The sequence below is a fragment of the Loxodonta africana genome, chromosome 5, assembly GCF_030014295.1.
Source record: "Loxodonta africana isolate mLoxAfr1 chromosome 5, mLoxAfr1.hap2, whole genome shotgun sequence".
Taxonomy (NCBI): Eukaryota; Metazoa; Chordata; class Mammalia; order Proboscidea; family Elephantidae; genus Loxodonta; species Loxodonta africana.
Genome location: NC_087346.1, coordinates 1,603,711 through 1,625,822, shown reverse-complemented (window position 1 = coordinate 1,625,822; position 22,112 = coordinate 1,603,711). Strand labels below are relative to the sequence as shown.

Below are 22,112 nucleotides of genomic sequence, written 5' to 3'. Positions count from 1 at the left end.
CATTCTTTAGGCTCCAAAGTGTGGGATGAATACCACTATTAGTACCAGCGATAATTTGAAGAGGCATGCAGATGTGATTTTTAAATAACATTGAGCCACCTGGTGAGAAAGTCACTCTCATTTTAATTCTCTTTGAATCCTTATTATTATGTCAAGTATAAAGTATTCTTTGGTGCCGGTATGTCCCCTGCCTCAAAATTAACAGATTTATCAGAGTAATTCATGTACATGCTTTGAAAATAAACTAGATATCTAGAGAAAAATAGGTGCGGAGAAGTAGATCACTAGATCACCAGACCTTTCTTCCTTGTCTCTTCTAGCCTATAAGCTCACTGAAATCTGTCCACCAGTGGTAACCCTGATGGTATGCGAAATATCAGTGGCATAGCTTCCAGCATCATAGCAATGCACAAGCTACCACAGAAGGACAAATTGACGGACAGGTGGTGGCTTCCCAGAATTACTTCTTGGATATTCCACACCCCTAGCCCAGTTCTTGCCTTAGGTCTTAAGGCTTAGGATAAATCTGGCCAAAGTGAATTAAATTTGCTGCTAGTAAAACCCTTTAGACTTTGCCTGAGGTTGTTAGTACTGGATCCTCTGTGATAACCAGTTGTTCCAGGACCTGTTCGGTTACCTATTCTCCTCTTCAATGGGCGCTCACTGGAGCTCTGCAAATCCTTGGTAAAGGAATATGCTTTCTTTTCTGGCTCCCTGGCTTTGAGTAGGAATCGACTTGACAGCAGTGGTTTTTTTTTTTTTTTTTTTGCTATCTCTGGACCAAAGCTTTTCAGTCCCTTCAACCTCTCTTGAGTGTCTTCATGGTCTTGGTCATAACAGAAACGCTGCCTCCTTCCTACCCTTGCCCCTGCTGATGTTGCATTAAGCACGGCCAAGAAGCCTGGTGTTAGGACTCATTTTACCTTTAATGGAACTCGAGGTCTCATCAGCAATCACTTCAAAGTCCCTGACTGAACCACCGCTGAAGTACCTGTTTCCTGTCGAGTCACCTCAGGCTGGATATTTATTTGCCAAGCAGAGATGATTGCTATGGAGCCAGCCTGCTTGAGTTCCAGGCCCTGGCCCTTCCTCTAGAGTCCCCATTCAGATTCCTCTCTTCTTCCTAAGTGGGAGAGGTTTTGTAGATGACTTTCTCTAGAGTTCTGCAGTCCTTTGCCAGAATACTTTAAAAAAAAAAAAACTGAAAATAGCAGCTATGATTTCACCAGGGGCCATTTCTTCACCTTACTGCTAAACTTAGAAGATTCTATCTTGTCTAATGTGAACACCTGATCCCTTTAGATGAAAGGGTTTTATAAATCAGAAAAAAAAAAAAAGATGCAAGTAATAAATTGATCTTGTTGCAATTTAAATAGATTTCCTCTGACTCTAGCCTCACTGGGGAGAATAGCTGCTGACCTCAGCCTTGTTGTATGCGTCAGGCCATTGTTTCCTGTCTTTCATCTTTGATATTTGGAGGCTAGGTAGTACTAGTTCTTTAGCTTTTCGGTTGTTCTTTTTAAATGAAAATTTTTCACATTATTTCTAATTCTGGAGCCTATGAGTTTACCGAGGATCCCAACAATGGTTTCATCAGCTCAGCACTGGTAAGACAGAAGAATTACCTTTCATGTAGTCCTTGTTAATGGTCCCCTCTTTCCTTAAGGCTGAATTGTTCAGTTCCTGTTCTAAAATTAGCCTGCAGAAACCCACCATCATGAATCTGGATAAAACCTAGTAAGAATCTGGATACTCGTTGGAAATATTAGCTTCTCGTTACTCTACAACAGTTTGTTATTTTTTTTTGCCATTTGACTAACTTTTGAATAGTCATTCTGAATTCTAATCCTAAAACTTGGAAATTAAAACTAGTGACCATAATGCATGTCTAGAAACTATGGAGAAAAGAAAAATTCACCAAGTTAATAATTTTTTCAAATGTTCTGTAACACTAACTAGGATTATAGTAATGTGAGTTAAGTACAAAAAGTAGAAAAGAGAGAGAGAGACAGGAAACACATTCCTATGTTTCTCACAAGTGTAAGACATCTCAGACATCTGCTGGAAGCACTACCCAGAACCCAGTGCCGTCGAGTCGATTCCGACTCATAGCGACCCTATGGGACAGAGTAGAACTGCCCCACAGAGTATCCAAGGAGCGCCTGGCGGATTCGAACTGCCAACCCTTTGGCTAGCAGCTGCAGCACTTAACCACTACGCCACCTAGGGTTGCTGGAAACACTAGGTGTACTTCTGTACTGAGTTACTATAAAGGGGCTCAGGATCCCTAGGAGGCATTGGTGGTTCAGTGGTAGAATTCTTGCCTTCCATGCGGGAGAGGTGGGTTCGATTCCTGGTACCTCATGCACAGCGACATCTCGTCTCTCAGCAGAAGTTTGCATGTTGCTATGATGGTGAACAGGTTTCAGCTGAGCTTCCAGACTAAGGCAGACTAGAAAGAAAGGCCTGGTGATCTACTTTCAAAAATCAGCCAGTGAAAACCCTATGGACTACAAATGGTCTGATCTGCAGCTGATCGTGGGGATGTCACAGGACCAGGCAGTATTTTGTGCCATTGTGCATGGGGTTGCCAGGGGCCTCCTTGATGGCAGTTAACAGCAACAGGGATCCCCAAGATAAGAGATTGGCTGTCACTGATGAATTCTTCAAACTCCGACGTCCACTGTCACAAACCACCAAACAGCTACTGTCACCCAAGCAGGGAAAATCATAATGACTAATTCTTGTTTTTTTTAGTTTATTTTTTATTGTGGTTTAGGTGCAAGTTTGCAGAACAAATTAGTTTCTCATTAAACAATTAATACACAAATTATTTTGTGACATTTGTTGCCAACCTCACAATGTGTCAACACTCTGCCCTTCTCCACCCTGGGTGTCCAGCTTTCCTGTCTTCTTGTCTTTGCTTTGGACTGGTGTGCCCATTTAGTCTCATATACTTGATTGAACTATGAAGTACGCCCCTCACGTGTGTTATTGTTGGCCATATAGACCCGCCTAATCTTTGGCTGAAGGGGGAACCTTGGAGTGATTTCGGTACTGAGTTAAAAGGGTGTCTGGGGGCCATACTCTTGGGGTTTCTCCAGTTCCTGTCAGACCAGCAAGCCTGGCCTTTTTTTGTGTGTGTGTGAATTTGAATTTTGTTCTACCTTTTTCTCCTGCTCTGTCAGGGACCCTCTACTGTCAGAGCAGTCTGTGGTGATAGCCCAGCACCATCTAGTTGTGCTGGACTCAGTCTGGTGGAGGCTGTAGTAGTTGTGGTCCATTAGTTTTTTGGACTAACCTTTCCCTTGTGTCTTTGGCTTTCTTCATTCTTCTTTTCTCCAGCCGAGATGGGACCAGTAGAGTATCTTAGATGGTGGCTTTCAGGGTTTTAAGACCCTAGACACTACTCACCACAGTTGTAAGCAGGATATTTTCTTTATAAGCTATGTTATGCCAGTTGAGCTAGATGTCCCTCGAGACCATGGCCTCCAGTGCTCAGCCCAGTAACTCGGTCCCTCAGGGAGTTTGGATGTGTCTGTGAAGCTTCCATGACTTTTCCTTGGTCAAGTTGTGCTGGCTTCCCCAGTATTGTGTACTGTGTGATGGCAGTGATTCTGCAGGTAGTCAGGGTACGGACGACAGCCAGCTGGAATCTGGATGAACTGCAAGCCTCCCTCCCTCATCAGCTTATTCTGCTCCTTATCACCACCACCAATGAAGAGTGGTGGTTAGACTCGTGCCCTTCTGCCGCCAGCAGCAGCCTCCTGATAGTGTCCCCACACTGGATCTTCATCACTTGAAGAAGTTTCTTGACAAGGAGCAATTTAGATGGCTACAGATCTTCATGAGAAGATTAATGCCAGCAAACTCATCTCCAGGCCTTTTCCAGGCATATTAACCCATTGCTCTGACCCCCCTCTGTGTAATAACCTGGCCAACTTTCCAGGCTCTAACATCAGCCGACGGAGGCTGGGCCATCTTTTAGCGGTGCAAGCAGCTCAGAGCAGTGTACAGCCCACAGCTTCCCAGCAGCAGTCACCAGAACAAAAGCAGAAAGTAGAAGGGGCAAACTAAACAACTGAAAGAGGAAAACCTTGTAAGAAGGTCTTTAAATTGCCTTCTCTGTTTTTTATTTTTAAAAAGATGTCATGCTATAAGTCTGAGGTTTCCTCTTTGGAGAATGTTTCAGATTTTCTATGAACAAGATTGTTGTGAACAAAGCTTCATGTTGTGTGTTCACATCTATTGAATCTGTCTATGAAATAGCAGAAATATTCAGAAATGCTTTAGGCTACAGATCTCTCAAGAGATGTGTACACACACCCCTTATTGTGGGGGAGGCGGGGGCACTAAGTCATCTACTGTGGGCGTATGAAACATTGGAGGTTCTAGTTATATTTATTCTTAGAATCTTATCATTTAATTTTTGTTTTGTGTGTGTTTTATAATGTTACATGACTTTCTTTTGCAGTTGAATGTATTAGCTATAAGTCAGTGCTGCTATAACAGAAATACCACAAGTGGACGGCTTTAACAAAAATTAATTTTCTCCAAGGATACCCTTTATCACTGCTCTTATTCAACATTGTGTTGGAGGTCCTTGCCAGAGCAATTAGGCTAGATAAAGAAATAAAGGGCATCCAGATTGGCAAGGAAGAAGTCAAAGTATCTCTATTTGCAGATGACATGATCTTATACACAGAAAATCCTAAGGAATCCTCCAGAAAACTACTGAAACTAATAGAAGAGTTCAGCAGAGTATCGGGATACAAGATAAACATATAAAAAAAATCAGTTGGATTCCTCTACACCAACAAAAAGAACATTGAAGAGGAAGTCACCAAATCAATGCCACTTACAGTAGCCGACAAGAAGATAAAATACTTAGGAATGAATCTTACCAGAGACATAAAAGACCTGTACAAAGAAAACTACAGTACACTTCTGCAAGAAACCAAAAGACACCTACATAAGTGGAAAAACATACCTTGCTCAAAGATAGGAAGACTTAACATTACAAAAATGTCTGTTCTACCAAAAGTGATCTGTACATTTAATGCAATTCCAATCCAAATCCCAACGACATTCTTTAATGAGATGAAGAAACAAATCACCAACTTCATATGGAAGGGAAAGAGGCCCCGGATAAATAAGGCATTGCTGAAAAAGAAGAACAAAGTGGGAGGCCTTAAATTACCTGATTTTAGAACTTATTATACCTCAAAAAAAATTTTTTTTTTTTTTTTTCCCGCCACAGTAGTCAAAACAGCCTGGTACTGGTACAACAACAAATACATAGACCAATGGAACAGAATGGAGAATTCAGACATAAATCCATCCACATATGAGCAGTTGATATTTGACAAAGGCCCCAAAACAGTTCAATGGGGAAAAGACAGTCTTTTTAAAAAATGGTGCTGGCATAACTGGATAGCCATCTGCAAAAAAATGAAGCAAGACCCATACCTCACTCCATGCACAAAAATGAGCTCAAAATGGATTAAAGACCTAAATATAAAATCTGAAACGATAAAGATCATGGAAGAAAAAATAGGGACAACGTTAGGAGCCCTAATACATGGCATAAACGGTATACAAAACATTATTAAGAATGCAGAAGAAAAACTAGATAACTGGGAGCTCCGAAAAATCAAACACCTATGCTCATCCAAAGACTTCACCAAAAGGGTAAAAAGACTACTACAGATTGGGAAAAAGTTTTTAGCTATGACATTTCTGATCAGCGCCTGATCTCTAAAATCTACATGATACTGCAAAAACTCAACTACAAAAAGACAAATAACCCTATTAAAAAATGGGCAAAAGGTGTGAATAGACACTTCACTAAAGAAGACATTCAGGTAGCTAACAGATATATGAGGAAATGTTCACTATCATTAGCCATTAGAGAAATGCAGATCAAAACTACAGTGAGATTTCATCTCACTTCAACAAAAAAGGCTGGCATTAATCCAAAAAACACAAAAGAATAGATGTTGGAGGGGCTATGGAGAGATTGGAACACTTCTACACTGCTGGTGGGAATGTCAAATGGTACAACCACTTTGGAAATCGATTTGGCGCTTCCTGAAGAAGCTAGAAATAGAACTATCATACGATCCAGCAATCCCACTCCTTGGAATATAACCTAGAGAAATAAGAGCCTTTACACGAACAGATATATGCACACCCATGCTTATTGCAGCACTGTTTACAATAGCAAAAAGGTGGAAGCAACCAAGGTGCACATCAACGGATGAATGGATAAATAAATTATAGTATATTCACACAACGGAATACTATGCATCGGTAAAGAAGAGTGAGGAATCTGTGAAACATTTCATAACTTGGAGGAACCTGGAAGGCATTATGCTGAGTGAAATTAGTCAGATGCAAAAGGGCAAGTATTGTATAAGACCACTATTATAAGAACTTGAGAAATAGTTTAAACTGAGAAGAAAACATTCTTTTGTGGTTACGAGAGGAGGGAGGGAGGGAAGGTGGGAGAGGGGTATTCGCTAATTAGATGGTAGATAGGAACTACTTTAAGTGAAGGAAAAGACAACACAGAATATAGGGGAGGTCAGCACAACTGCACTAAACCAAAAGCAAAGAAGTTTCCTGAATAAACTGAATGCTTCGAAGGCCGGCGTAGCAGGGGCAGGGGTTTGGAGACCATGATTTCAGGGGACATCTAAGTCAATTGGCAGAATAAAATCTATTAAGAAAACATTCTGCATCCCACTTTGAAGAGTGGTGTCTGGGGTCTTAAATGCTAGCAAGCAGCCATCTAGGATGCATCAATTGGTCTCAACCCACCTGGATCAAAGGAGAATGAAGAACACCAAGGACGCACAAGGTGATTACGAGCCCAAGAGACAGAAAGGGGCACATGAACTAGGGACTACATCATCCTGAGACCAGAAGAAGTACATGGTGCCCGGCTACAACCGATGACTGCCCTGACAGGGAACACAACAGAGAACCCCTGAGGGAGCAGGAGAGCAGTGGGATGCAGACCCCAAATTCTCATAAGACCAGACTTAATGGTCTGACTGGGACTGGAAGGACCCCGGATGTCATGGCCCCTAGACCTTCTGTTGGCCCAGGACAGGAACGATTCCCGAAGCCAACTCTTCAGACTTGGATTGGACTGGACGATGGGTTGGAGAGGGATGCTGGTGAGGAGTGAGCTGCTTGGATCAGGTGGACACTTGAGACTATGTTGGCATCTCCTGCCTGGAGGGGAAATGAGAGGTTAGAGGGGGTTAGAAGCTGGCGAAATGGACAGGAAAAGAGAGAGTGGAGGGAGAGAGCGGGCTGTCTCATTAGGGGGAGAGTAATTGGGAGTATGTAGCAAGGTGTATATAAGTTTTTATGTGAGAGACTGACTAGATTTGTAAACTTTCACTTAAAGCACAATAAAAACTGTATTAAAAAAATTTTATTTTCTGACAGTAAAGTAGGCTGAAAGTCCAAATTCAGGGCATCAGCTATAGCGGAAGGCTTTCTCTTTCTCTCGGCTCTGGAGGAGTGTCCTTGTCCTCAATCTTCCCCTGGTATAGGAGCTTCTCAGGCACAGGGACTACAGGTTCAAAGGACGTGCTCTGCTCCTGGTGCTGCTGTCTTGGTGTATGAGGTTCCACTGTCTCTCTGCTTGCTTCTCTTTTATGTCTCAAAAGGGATTGGCTTAAGACACTACCTGATCTTGTAGACCTCGTCAATATAATGCTGCTAATCCATCTTATTACATCATAGTGATAGGATTTACAACATATAGGAAAATCACATAAAATGGTGGACAATCACATAAAGTGGTGGACAGTCACACAATGCTGAGAATCATGGCCCAGCCAAGTTGACAGATATTTTTAGGGGACATGATTCAATCCATGACACTATAAAAAAAAAAAAAAAAAATCCCAAATTCTCACTGGTTTAACACAATGGAAGCTTATGTCATGCTTACATCCCAGTCCTGTATGACTCCTCCTGGTTGGGTAACCTTCCTTCCATTTAGAGGCCCAGTCTCCTTCCATTGAACGGCTCCTCATCCAGTTGCTCAGAGTTCTCTCCACTTAGTCAGTGGCTGGGCAAAGAGACTTTGGCACACCAGCTACTTAACCGTTTGGCCTATAAGTAACAAGTTTCATTTTCATCCACTTTCCATTGGCAGGAAGTAACCCAACCCAAATCCAAACACAGCAACAACTTTACCCCATCTTTGTTGGTTGCCTCGGGTGTGTTCTCAGTTGGTAACTGAAAGGTTGGCAGTTTGAACCCACCTGGAGGCACCATGGAAGAAAGAAAGGCCTGGCGATGTGCTTCTGTAAAGATTACAGCCAAGGAAACCCTATGGAGCAGTTCTACTCTGTAACACGTGGGATCGCCATGAGTGGAATTGACTCCATGACAATTTTCTTCTTATTTTTTTACTGTTCAGGCTACTTAATGAAAACATTTGAAGAGTAGTGTTTTAGGAACAGCCAGACTTGGAGCTGCCGGGCCATAATTTGATTCTTTTTTTCAAAATGAGATAACTTTTCAGTATACTTAATAACTGAAATTGGTCATTGTTGGCCATTCTTAAACTCAGGGCTCAAATGGTACTTAGGTCAGGACTACCCCCGTGCTCCCAGTCCTGTGGCTCAGATGGGAATCTGCAGAAGTCCAATGTCTGAGCCTCACACCCAGGTTCCCATGGTGTTGGGGACGGACAGCTTTAACTACTCAGTCTCCACAGTTTCCATCAGACTGATCTTAGGGCACTGACCAATTTGCCCAGGTCCTTCCCAATTTTGACACTGAAAGTTCCATGTCCTAGGAACCTCCTCAGTCCCAGGCAAACCAGGACAGTTAGTCACCCTACTGTCCCTCCAGCAAAGACCTTTCTGTTATGATTCCCCATTTATAATTTGAGGCCTGCAGTGACATCTGCTTATAACAAAGGACATGCTTCTCCTTAATCTTTTTATGAGAAGCTTAAATATCAAAAGAGCAAGGACACAGGATTATCGCACAAAGGGGGCTCTAGCCAGGGAACGGGTGGTCATGCAGGTATGTTGCAGGAAACGGGCTGTCCACTGGTGGTTACCATCAATCATATCCCCCGTTCCCACACAAAAGGAAAGTGATAAGTGGCTGTTGCCAGTTGTTTTGTGTCCTGTTGGGGGATTTTCCTGAGGATCGTCTATAATAAGAGAATAGAATATAACTGCCCTCATGTCCAAAAACATGTTTTCATGTCAACATCTGTAATTAGCCACTGATAAGATTGTCAAGAACACGTTTTCAGAGTTCGGTGCCCTTGAGTTAAACAATGTTGGCAGCTTGCTGAGAATGAGTTCTCCTGGGACACAACTAGGTGTGTGACCACTTGACCGTGGTGAGGGGCATTGGAGGGGCTTAGAGGAAGTGTTGATGGCAGAAGGACATGGTCATGTGGTGGAGGAGGGGGAGAAGGTCATGATGCTCAGGTAGGATATAATTCCAGGCATTCCAAGGTCAAGCAAGACCTGGTGTTCTTTCCACTTGGGCAGCCAATCAACTGAGAAGATGGTCAGCAAATAGTGGGGCCCTGGGACTGGTGGTCAGAGGATTATTTTCAGTCTCTGAAAGATGGTAGCAAGAAATGGGCAAAGCCTCATTTCAGAGGGAGTTGGGTTTGAGGCAGGTTAGTAAAAGAGGAACCCAGAGAGAAGTACAATGTGCAGAATTGGGACATGGGGTTCAGGTGAGACCAGCAGTGAGTATCTGCTTGTAGGGATAAATGGATCCATTTTTGGGGAGAGGAGGGTGCAGACACATGGTGCTAAATTGCCCAATTACTCCAGGTTTTGCAGTTACGTCAACATTCTTGTCAGAATCTCAATGGCTCCTAGCCACCTCTGCTTATCCAGGATCTCAGCATCCCCTTCCCATTGTCCCTGTTACTTCTGGGAGTCCCAGGGGATGTGAACGGGGACACAGCCTCTGCTTGCAAGCAATTTAATAGAGGGCCGTGCCACTGCCCTGCTGCAGTGTCCTCTGTGAGCACAGTGCCCCCTCCCCAGGTTCTGGACCATCTTCCATAACTACTGGGGCTGCTTTAAGGTCTGTGGCGGGGAGGCGAGAGTGTAGTTCTCCCCGACTTTTTGTCACTTTTGTCATTTGAGGCACGGCACAGCTTGTGTCCAGAGTCTTACAAAGTGTTTAATGAAGATGGGCTTTCACCCCGAGAGTATGGCCGTGGACACCCCTTTAGCTCCGTAATGAAGTCACTCATGAGGTTCACCCTTCAGGCGAAGATTAGACAGGCCCATGAAACAAAACGAGACTAAAGAGGTACACCAGCCCATGGGCAAGGACTACAAAGCAGGAGGGGACAGGAAAGCTGGTGATTGGGAACCCAAGGTTGAGAAAGGAGAGTGTTAACATGTCATGGGATTGGTAACCAATGTCATAAAACAATATGTGTACTAATTGTTTAATGAGAAGATAGTTTGTTTTGTAAACCTTCATCTAAAGTACAATTAAAAAACAGATAAAATCTAGACCCCGGCATGATCTGGGGAAACCTAAGAGAAAAAAAAAAAGATGGGTTTTCAGCTGCCAGGCTGGTCTCCACTAACATTTAAAACCAGTTCCTTGGGTTGGGGAGGGGGATAAGACATGCTCCTCATTCTCATTTCTTCACTCTTTCTTGCCTAAAACGCCACCGTGTTAGTTGTCTAGTGCAGCTGTAACAGAAATACCACATGTGAGTGACTTTAAATTCAGGACACCGGCTCTAGGGAAGCCTCTCTCTCTGTCAGCTTTGAGGGAAGGTCTCCATCTCAGCTCCTGTAGCTCTGGGATTCCTTGGTCTCTTGGTAATCTTCACGGGGTGTCTCCCTCCCCCGTTTGTGCCTGCTTCTGCATCTAATTTGCTCTTTTTATGTCTCAGAAGTGATTTTATTTAGGACACACCCTACACTGACATGGCCCTATTAACATAACAAAGACTATCCTATTTTCAAATAGGATTATATGCACAGGTGTAGGATTAGATCCACAGGTTAGGATTCCAACACATATTTTTTGGTGACACAATTCAATCCATAGCAGTCACTTTCCTTCCTCTCTCAGATTAAAAAAAACAAAACAAAACAAAAAAACAAACCTGTTGCCATTGTTGGCTGATTAGGGTCCGTGCAATGAAACATACTCCAAGTCAGAAAGAGAGAGAAAGTTTATTAGGAGGTGACACCAACAGGAAGTCCAGCAGCAACGCAAGCTGTCTTTACGGAGTCCTGAAGGGCAATTTCTACATCAGAGCTTGTGTATTATTTTTGCAAGGGTTACATAATGTTTCTGAGCACACAGCCCACAGATGGTCTGATGAGCATATATCACAAAACAACTACAAGAACCTGTTTATTAGACTAAAGCTTTGCATGCCAGACATCTGGACTCTAATCTTTAGGTTTGTAACAGGCAAAAACAAAAACAAAAACAAAAAACAAAACTTATAAGTCTCTCGGCTAGTGGAATTGGCCTGCCAAGTTTACCCTGACGGAGATAAGGAGCAAGAAAGAAAGTTGCAGATCAAAAGCTCCAGGCAGCTTTCTTAGCTGCCGCCTTGCAGGCTGAAGGCCATCCCCAAGAGAACAAAGCAGAAAAGGGAGACCAAGGCTGCAAGAGCTGAGGAGGCCCCGAACCATTTTGGAAAGAGACCAGTGCAGCTGGTGTAATAAAAACAGAATATTGAAAGTGAGAGTGTACAAAATGCCAAGCAAAAAAAACTTATAGGTTACTTAGAGTATCATTATGACATTAATTATGCCAAGCTCTCTATCACCCATTTTGAAAAGGAGAAAACATGCTATGAGGTGTTAGGGTCACACCATCCAGTGGATTCTGACCCATAGCAACCCTCTAGGACAGAGTAGAACTGCCCCATAGGGCTTCCAAGGAGCGCCTGGTGGATTAGCAGCTGTAGCACTTAACCACTGCACCACCAGGGCTTCTCTTTCAGATAAGAGACACAAAAGAACACAGGCATGTCAACTTGTGTAGACAGATACCCAAAAAGGCTGTGGGCCCACCGCCTCTGCCCCTGTGCTGCAGTTTGGCTGTTGGGGCTTGGCTAGGACCCTCTTGGAGCCCTGGTGGTGCAGTAAAGAACTCGGCTGCTAACCAAAAGTTCAGCAGTTCAAATCCACCAGCCACTCCTTGGAAACCCTATGGGGGCAATTTTACTTTGTCTTACAGGGTCACTATGAGTCGGAATCAACTCGATGGCAATGGGTTTGACTATTTTTTTTATTTGTTTGTTTAGGACCCTCTTACACAATATTGGAAACCCTGGTGGTACAGTGGTTAAGACCTATGGCTGCTAAACAAAAGGTTGGCAGTTCAAATCCACCAGGTGCTCCTTGGAAACCATATGGGGCAGTTCTGCTCTGTCCTATAGGGTCGCTATGAGTCCAAATCGATTCGATGGCAATGGGTTTGGGTTTTGGCTTTTATACAATATTATCCCTCTGCCCTCAAGTGCCAAACCAAGGCCACTACTTTAGTGTAAAGGAAGATCTCTAAATAGTTAGACTTTTATGAAGGATGAAGTGGGCTGCTTTTAAAGGTGCTTTTGAAAAAATTTCATCACAGCTAATTTTTAATTAAAATATATTGTAGCAGAACAATCCTTAATTGTGGAATAAAAGGTGTGTTACAAGACTGAATAAAAGATGGGACAATTGTGTTCTGTTTCTGCAAGGGTCATAAAAAGCCCCGACGAACTGTGGGAAGAGTAGAGCTATTGCTCTCTTTGACTTTGTGGAGAACAGGTCCATGGATTTAGCCAAAGGAAAGGAAATATTGGGAAGCCATTTATTTTTTACATACCTGTAATTATACAAATTTATAAATCTTTTCACTTAACCTGTCATAACAACTTAAAAATTTAAAGACAAATTAGTAAAAAGGCAAATATCAAAAGCAAAATAATGCCAAAGATGGTGTATCAGTTAAGGTTCTCCAGAGAGATAAACTCAGCAGGAGAATATATATATATATATATATATCCCTCACACAACTGGCTAATGTGAATGGGGGGCTGGCAAGTCCAAAATGTGTAGAGTATGCTGGCAGGGTGGAAACTCTCAGGCAGGAGTTGATGCTGCTGTTTTGAGGTAGAAGTTCTTCCTTAGAGAAACCTCAGTTTTGCTTTTAAGGCCTTTCAACTGATTGGATGAAGCTACTCAAATTATTGAGGATAATCTCCTTAAAGTCAACTGATTGATAGATTTTAACTGCATCTAAAAAATACCTTCACAGTGTCTAGATTAGTGTTTGATTGAATAATTGGGTAGCACTGGTGGTGTAGTGGTTAAGAGCTACAGCTACTAGCCAAAATGTCGGCAGTTCGAATCTAGCAGGTACTCCTTGGAAACCCTATGGGGCAGTTCTACTCGGTCCATTAGGGTCGCTACGGGTTGGAATCAACTTGATGACACAACGGTTTTTTGTTTTTTTTTTTTTAATAGCCTAGCCAAGCTGACACATAAAACTAACCATGACAGCTAGGAAACAGCAGAAAAAATAAACAAACAAACAAAATCTTGGTTACGTCTCTGAATACTAGAAAGTTGTGCCTGTGGTTTGTGAGGACATCTGTGTTAGGCTCTAGGCAAAGCTTTAAGGACAACAGTAAGAAAATGAAGAGGAGGGCAATTTTGCATTCCCATTAGCCATTTCCAATGTTCTTTTGTGTCTCTTATCTCTCTCATAGCTCTCAGACAGCTGCGTAGGTAACCTCACATTCATCTCTGCTGGAGGGATTAAAGTTTTCCATTTGTGCCTCAGGATTCTTCACCAACCATTGAGTCTGGTGATGATGCAGTTTTCTTATCCAGCTTTAGGAGATAATTGAATTATTAAGGAGGAGCTTTTTCTCATGTAGTGAGGCTTAAGCTAATAAGGTTGAGCTGACCCATCCACAATTCCTTGTGGCATTATGGAGAATGAAGGAAGAATTATGCTTTGTAATAATGCTCTCTTTTTTTTCATTAAGTAACAAAAGATAACCCATGGTGACCTGGACTAGGAGACCTAGGTCTTCATGAACCAGCATCAACTATTTCTGGGTCAACTGCCTCATAGCCTTAAGTCCTTAAGCATTAAGGCTTTAAGGAAGGATGTGGGATCATTTATAATCCTTCAGACTATGATTTTTCCACCAAGGTCTACTCAAGACCTCATTACCAAATCACATTAAAGTTCTTGATGGTTGTAATATTGCCAGCAAAGACCTCTGCTAACCTAACCAAGACTACTTGGGGGTGTAGCACAGGAAGGAGGATGAATATAATTCACCTTTTTTCCCTTTTCTAGGTGCAGATGAATTAATTATAGTTCCCAAAGAATTATTCCCTTTTGCTTAAAATAGTATCACATTTTCCATCCAAGTCTCCTATGAATAGAGGCAATTTGACTTGACATTAGGACAAAGCTTTGAAACCAGATGTTGTCTACGTTTGATTCCTTAGTTTCTTCCTCAGTAAAATGGGAATGAAATATACTCATTAATTTACTTCAGGAGGTTTTAGAAGGATTGTCTACAGACCACTTTTTAATGTTACTGAGTGACCGAAGAGGAAGGCAATGGATATGAGAGAATTTTTTGAATGAAATTCACTTAATATGAATTGAGTTAATTTTCGGGTTCTTTAGATAAGGTATGGAGCCCTGGTAGCATAGTGGTTAAGAGCTTGGCTGCTAACCAAAAGGTCAGCAGTTCGAATCCACCAGCTGCTCCTTGGAAACCCTATGGGGCAATTCTACCCTTTCCTATAGGATCGTTGTGAGTCGGAATTGATGCAATGGCAACGGGTTTGGTTTTTTTGGTACATAAGATATAGAATGTTGTTCAGGGCTCAGAATCAGGACCATCTCACAGACTGTCTTTTGGAAAAGAGCTATGATTCATTTCTACTGCTGGCAACTTACATGTAGGAGAGTGATTCTTTTGCTCTGAGGTTTAAACCATGTCTGAATTCCACCTCGAAAAACTCATTTTGAATGTAATGATTGTTTAAGCTCTTCATGTACATTCTTATATGGTTTTGTAAGAATAGACTGGATGTTTACCTCTAGATGAAAAAAATGATGCTCTAGTCTATGGCTTTCTCATAAAATAACCTGTGACTTTGTTTTTTTCCTGCAGACAAAACTGTGTGGAGTTTTATCCCGTATTTATGCTTGCATTCTGGATGGCTGGGTGGTATTTCAACCAAGGTAATTTTAAAATACAGTCAACTCTGTTCTAATGATGACCGTGGTGCTTAGAGCTATCGTGGTACAGATGTGCAGGAGCACATCCGCTGACCCTGGAAATCGTTTTAAACAAAATAAGCAATGTCTGTGTCCATCAAAGAGGACTCTGCTGTAGATATGCTAATTTTAGTTTAATTACAATTTAATCCAGTGTAGATATGTTGTTTTATTTGGAAGAAACTGAGTGCTGAATACTCAAGAATGAAAATGACGTGAGCTTTGTCTTCAAATCTGAGAGTCTAATACTAATTTAACTGCAGGAACAGAACACTGAATTCACCTTAATAATTACAGCTATTGTGAACGGGCATCTAAGATACAACTATTGTTTTTTTTTTGTTGTTGTGCTTTAAGTGAAAGTTTACAATTCAAGTCAGTTTCTCATACAAAAACTTATACACACAATTGTTATGTGATTAGTTGCTCTCCCTACAATGTGACAGCACACTCCTCCTCTCCACCCCATATTTCCCATGTCCATTCAACCTCTGCCTTTTCATCTGACCTCCAGACAGGGGCTGCCCATATAGTCTCACGTGTCTACTTGAGCTAAGAAGTACACTCCTGACCAGTATCATTTTATGTCTTATCATCCAGTCTAATCTTTGTCTGAAGAGTTGGCATCAAGAATGGTTTTAGTTTTGGACTAACAGAGAGTCTGGGGGCCATGACCTGTGGGGTCCCTCCAGTCTCAGTCAGACCATTAAGTCTGGTCTTTTTACCAGAATGTGAGGTCTGCATCCCACTTTCCTCCTGCTCCATCAGGGATTCTTTGTTATATTCACCGTCAGGGCAGTCATTGGTGGTAGCCGGGTACCATCTGGTTCTTCCATTCTCAAGCTGATGGAGTCTCTGGTTTACAACTATTGATCTTTATGCACCCGGAGAAAAAAAGACAGAAGGAAACCAAAGACTCAAAGTCTACAGGACTAATTTTTGAATAGTCTACATGAACCATGAGCATACCTACCTTGAGACAAGAAGAACGAGATGGTGCCTGGCCACCACTACTGACTGTTCTGACCAGAGACACAATATAGTCATATGTCACTTAACATCCACGATAAACCAAAAAAACCAAACCTTTTGCCGTCTAGTCGATTTTGACTCATAGCTACCCTACAGGGCAGAGTAGAACTGCCCCGTAAAGTTTCCAAGGAGTGGCTGATGGATTTGAACTGCTGGCCTTTTGGTTAGTAGCCAAGTTCTTAATCATTGTGCCACCAGGGCCTCAGTGTCCACGGTATGTTTTGTGAAATAGGATGATATGTGATTTGGATGTTTTGTGAACACCATGTCATAGTCTGGTCCTGTGTTTTCTTTAAGCTTTGTGCTTTAGCAGTGATCTTCAACGTGCTGAGAAGGATTCACTTTTGTGTTTGGTCCTCAATCCATGTCATTAGCAATTTCTCCATATCTGACATAGGTCCTTCTCGTATTTTTGTAAGCCATTTAGCTTTCAGTGGAATCGATCCTTTAATACCTTGGAGAATTTTTTCTTTGTTTTTGAGGGTCATCATGATTGTAGAGTGCAACATGCCCAAATCTCCAGCCGTAGCATTCACTGATTTTCCACCTTCATGTTATTTAATAACCTTTTGTTTCATTTCCAAATTGATACTTCTCCTTTGCCTCTTGCTGCTGCTATCACTAGCACTGGTTTTTGCCAAGTCTGGGAGCCCTGATGCATTTCACAGTAATATTTTTGAAAGAAAGTTAAACAGATAATGCTACAACACTCAAGAGATGCGCCTAACATAAGATTGGATTCTGCTGCCTATAAGTCGAAGCATACATTGTTATACAGTAAACTTTTTAGATAGAAAGTACAGTACATACATAAGCCAGTAACATATGTGTTTGATTATCAAGACATATGTATTATAGATTATATATGTACTGTACCACTGGCTTCATATATAGGAGCTGTGAGATTCACATATTGCGTGTGGAAAGCTCTTGCATTCACTACATCCCATTCTCCAATCAGGACTTTTTTTTTTTTTTAATAATTTTTATTGTGCTCTTTAAGTGAAAGTTTACAAATCAAGTCAGTCTCTCACATATAAACTTATATACACCTTACTACATACTCCCATTTATTCTCCCCCAATGAATCAGCCCACTCCCTCCTTCCAGTCTCTCCTTTCGTGACGGTTTTGCCAGTTTCTAGCCCTCTCTATCCTCCCATCTCCCCTCCAGACAGGAGTTGCCAACACAGTCTCAAGTGTCCCCCTGATATAAGCAGCTCACTCCTCATCAGCATCTCTCTCCAACCCCATTGTCCAGTCCATTCCCTGTCTGATGAGTTGTCTTCGGGAATGGTTTCTGTCATGGGCCAACAGAAGGTTTGGGGACCATAACCGCCGGGATTCTTCTAGTCTCAGTCAGACCATTAAGTCTGGTCTTTTTATGAGAATTTGGGGTCTGCATCCCACTCTTCTCCTGCTCCCTCAGGGGTTCTCTGTTGTGTTCCCTGTCAGGGCAGTCATCTTCTGGTCTCAGGATGATGTAAGTCTCTAGTTCATGTGGCCCTTTCTGTCTCTTGGGTTCATAATTATCTTGTGACCTTGGTGTTCTTCATTCTCCTTTGATCCAGGTGGATTGAGACCAATTGATGCATCTTAGATGGCCGCTTGTTAGCATTTAAGACCCCAGACGCCACACTTCAAAGTGGGATGCAAAATGTTTTCTTAATAGAATTTATTTTGCCAATTGACTTAGATGTCCCCTGAAGCCATAGTCCCTAAACCCCTGCCCTTGCTCCGCTGACCTTCAAAGCATTCAGTTTATCCAGGAAACTTCTTTGCTTTTGGTCCAGTCCAGTTGAGCTGACCTTCCCTGTATTGAGTATTGTCCTTCCTTTCACCTAAAGTAGTTCTTATCTACTACCTAATCAGTAAATCCAATCAGGATTTTTGAACTCTATTGTAACCTTAGGAGCCCTGGTGGTGCAGTGGTTAACAGCTCGGCTGCTAAACAAAAGGTCAGCAGTTCGAATCCACCAGCTGCTCCTTGGAAACCCTAGGGGGGAGTTCTACCCTGTCCTATAGAGTGGCTATGAGTTGGAACTGACTCAATGGCAATGGGTTTGGTTTTGTTTTTTTATTTTAACATCACAGGACCACAGACGTATATGTGCCCAGACATTGCCTGAACGGATGTTATGCGGTGCAGGACTGTAGATGGTCTCGGATAGAATGGAAGAAAAACATAGAAGAGAACTCAAATATCTAAAAAAGTCCAGACTTACTGGACCAGTAGAGACTAGAGGAACTGCTGAGACTATTGCCCTGGAATATCCTTTAAACTTGGGACTCAAACCAGTCCCGGTGGTCATCTATAAGCCAGAAGACAGAGTGGCTCATAAAATAAATAACATCACCTGTGCTCCTCCAAATAATCTAAATGAGACCTAATGGCCAACATTTACCCTAGACCAGAGATGAGAAGTAAGAGAGGATAGGGAAGCAAGATTAATGGGAAGAAAACAACCAGAATGGAAATAATGAGAAGGCTGACACATTGTGAAAGTGTAACCAGTATGAATAATATGTCTAGAAATTGTTAAATGAGAACCTAGTTTGCCATGTAAATTTTCTCCAAAATCACAATAAAACATTAAAAAACATTATAGCTAATACGTCTTGTGCCCTTACTATGTGACAAGTACCGTTTTAAGTTTTACACTTACATTATGTTGTGTGTATAATTATAGAATTTAAAATCTTCCTATGGGGTAGGTTCTGTCATTAATTCCTACTTTACAGATGAGGAAACTAAGATACAGAGAATTTGTCCAACTTGTCCTTAACCAATACAGGGAAAAATTAGCTTTCAGATACAGAGCAGAGCCTATAGGTATTTGTTCCAACAACCCAGGTCCTTTTCGTAAACGTTCGAAGGATATAGTGCTAATGTTTATATGTAGCAGCTCTACAAACACCCACTTTCTATTTGACTGGGGCATCCTTGGCAAGCTGAGGGCTTTACCCAAACCCTGTCTGTCACTTTAACAGGGACTCAGACATAGCACCTGTTACCTCAGTCGGAGAAATCCCATCCCCTTTGCTTTCTGGTAAATTTCATTGCCTTATTTGGGTCTGACACTTGATTGCTACGATTTAAATAAAAGCAAAATCCAGTGGCTTCCAAAGGCACTGCCATTATTCTCTTTCTTATGATTTTTACCACCAACTGAGGAATTTCAGATAAATGTTCTTTAGAAGAAGGCTTCTTAACCTTATTTCAAGTGACCCTTTGTCCCTAAGGGCGTGAATGAGAGTAATTGTTCCTTGTTAGGTAAGACCACATTAACAACTAATAAGAAAAGTGCTTTTCGATAATGGGACTCAGGCTCTGCCATCTGACCCGCTGGATTTCAATTATGAAGGGCTGAATTAGGCCAACTGCCTGTCAGGAAAGGATTTCTTGGGCATCTTCTTGCTATTATTTTCTTTTCCAAAGTAAGTTGCTTTAACTTTTAACTGCCCCTGGACAGTTCTCATTGACTTTATTAGAGTAATTAGTTAGAATAGGGAGTTTCAAAACCACCAGCGTGCTCAGAATCCTTGGACTTCCTGAGATGCCAGCGGCTCTAACCCAACTTCTCCAGCTCTTGACTTGGCCCCTTCCTTCAGGCTGTAAGCTGACTGTCATCCCCTCAGGGAGACCTTCTCTGACCCTTTCTAAAGGCAGCCTCCTCCAATTTCCATTTCTCTTCATTTCCTTCATGGCACTTTCAAGTCTGTAATTTTCTTCTAATTATTTTGTTTGTTGTCTGTCTGCTGATAAAATGAAAACTCCATAAAGGCAGGTAGCGTCTCTATCTTTTCAGTGCTTAGAATAACATACCTGGTATAGCAGAAATAAAAGGAGTTTGTGACCAAATAAAATAATGAATGTAATTTTACCCAGCAATATCAGAGTCCCACAGATAGACTCCAATGTTTACAAGAGAGCTCTGGCAATTTGCATCTGTGAGGTGCCGTGGAAGAAAAAGGGTCTCTAAGGTAGGAAGGACATTGATGTTTTACACTGGACAAAACGACAGAACATCATACCACATTTTACATTTATTTTTTAAATAAAATTTCCATATAGTAAAATTCACAAAGTTTTAGTGTACCATTTGTTGAGTTTTGACAAGTGTATACACCTGTGTGACCAAATCCCTATCAAGATACAGAACATGATCACCACCCAGAAAGTTCCCTCATGCCCTCCCAGTTAGTCCCCATCCTCACTTCCTTCAAGACAAGAGACAGTCGACCATTCTGAGCATGATCACAGTAGAAGGTCCTGGACAGAATGGGAGAAAAATGTGGAACACAATTCAAATTCCTAAAAAAGACCAGACTTACTGGTCTAATACAAACTGGTGGAATCCCCAAGACTAAGGCCCTTAGGCATCCTTCAGACCTGGAACTGAACCCAGTCCCTTTCAGTCAAACAATATACAGACCTGTAAAATGAACAATAACACTTGTGAGGAACGTGCTCCTCAGAACAATCAACCGTATGAGACCAAAAGGCAACATTTGCCCAAAAGCAAAGTTCAGAAGGAGGAAGGGGCAGGAAAGATGGACAAATGGAAGGAATCAGGAAACTCAGGGAGGAAGTGGGTAGAGTGCTGTCACATTGAGGGAATTGCAACTAATGTCATGAAGCAAAATGTGTATAAATTGTTGAATGGGAAACTAATTTGCTGTGTAAACTTTCACCCAAGCCACATGTTTTTAATTACCTCATACACATGTGCGAGCTGGACAATGAATAAAGAAGATGGAAGAATTGACACCTTTGAATTGTGGTGTTGGTGAAGAATATTGAATATATCGTGGACTGCCAAAATGTTAAAAAAAAAAAAAAAAAGACAAGAGACAAACATTGTTCTGCTTTTTTCATTGTCTTTTAGTTTTTCCCATTATAGAAATTCACATAATTGGAATCATAAAGTATGTACTCTTGTGTAATGCTTCATTCACTCAGCAAACTGTTTTTGAGGTTTGCCATGTTGTTGCACACATCAGTAGTTTCTTTTCATTGCCGAGTGTTATTCTGTTGTATGACTGTCCCACCGTTTGGTTATTTACTTGTCTGTGGATAGGCCTCTGGGCTGTTTCCAGTTCTTGGTTGTTATGAATAAAGCTGCAATGAGCATTCTTATACAAGTCTTTTTAGGGACATATGCTTTCATTTCTCTTGGGCAAATACATAGAAATGAAATTTCTGGGTCAAAAGGTAAGAGTATGTTTAGTTTTAATAGAAAGTACCAGACTTTTTCTCAAAGCCATTGCACCATATTGCATTCCCACCAATAATGTATTAGCATTCCAGTTGTTCTATAGTCTCACCAACATTTTGTGTTGTCAATCTTTTTTCATTTTAGCCAATCTGGTGGGTCTGTAGTGCTGTCAAATTTCAAGTGCAGTTTGCTGATGACTAGTAATGTTGAATACCAGAGAACACCAGAAAGATATTTGCCTGTGTTTTATTGACTATGCAAAGGCATTCAACTGTGTGGATCATAACATATTATGGATAACATGGCAGAGAATGGGAATTCCAGCACATTTAATTGTGCTCATGAGGAATCTGTACATGGATCAAGCAAGAGGCAGTTGTTCAAACAGAGCAAGGGGATACTGCATGGCTTAAAGTCAGGAAAGGTGTGCTTCAGGGTTGCATCCTTTCACCATATGTATTCAATCTGTATGCTGAGCAAATAATCCAATAAACTGGACTATATGAAGAAGAACAGGGCATTAGGATTGGAGGAAGACTCATTAACAACCTGCATTACACAGATGACA

At 41.7% G+C, this 22,112-nt stretch overlaps 1 protein-coding gene across 2 annotated transcripts in view; it reads left to right on the top strand.

The window, feature by feature from the left end:
• MGST2 (microsomal glutathione S-transferase 2) overlaps nucleotides 1–22,112 on the top strand; it is a 42,453-nt gene that overhangs the window by 18,191 nt on the left and 2,150 nt on the right. For both annotated transcript variants that reach the window (XM_003410376.4, XM_064285303.1), the window contains one exon: nucleotides 15,188–15,258. In XM_003410376.4, coding sequence (XP_003410424.1) covers nucleotides 15,188–15,258 — 71 coding nt within the window. The remainder of the gene's footprint in view (nucleotides 1–15,187; nucleotides 15,259–22,112) is intronic.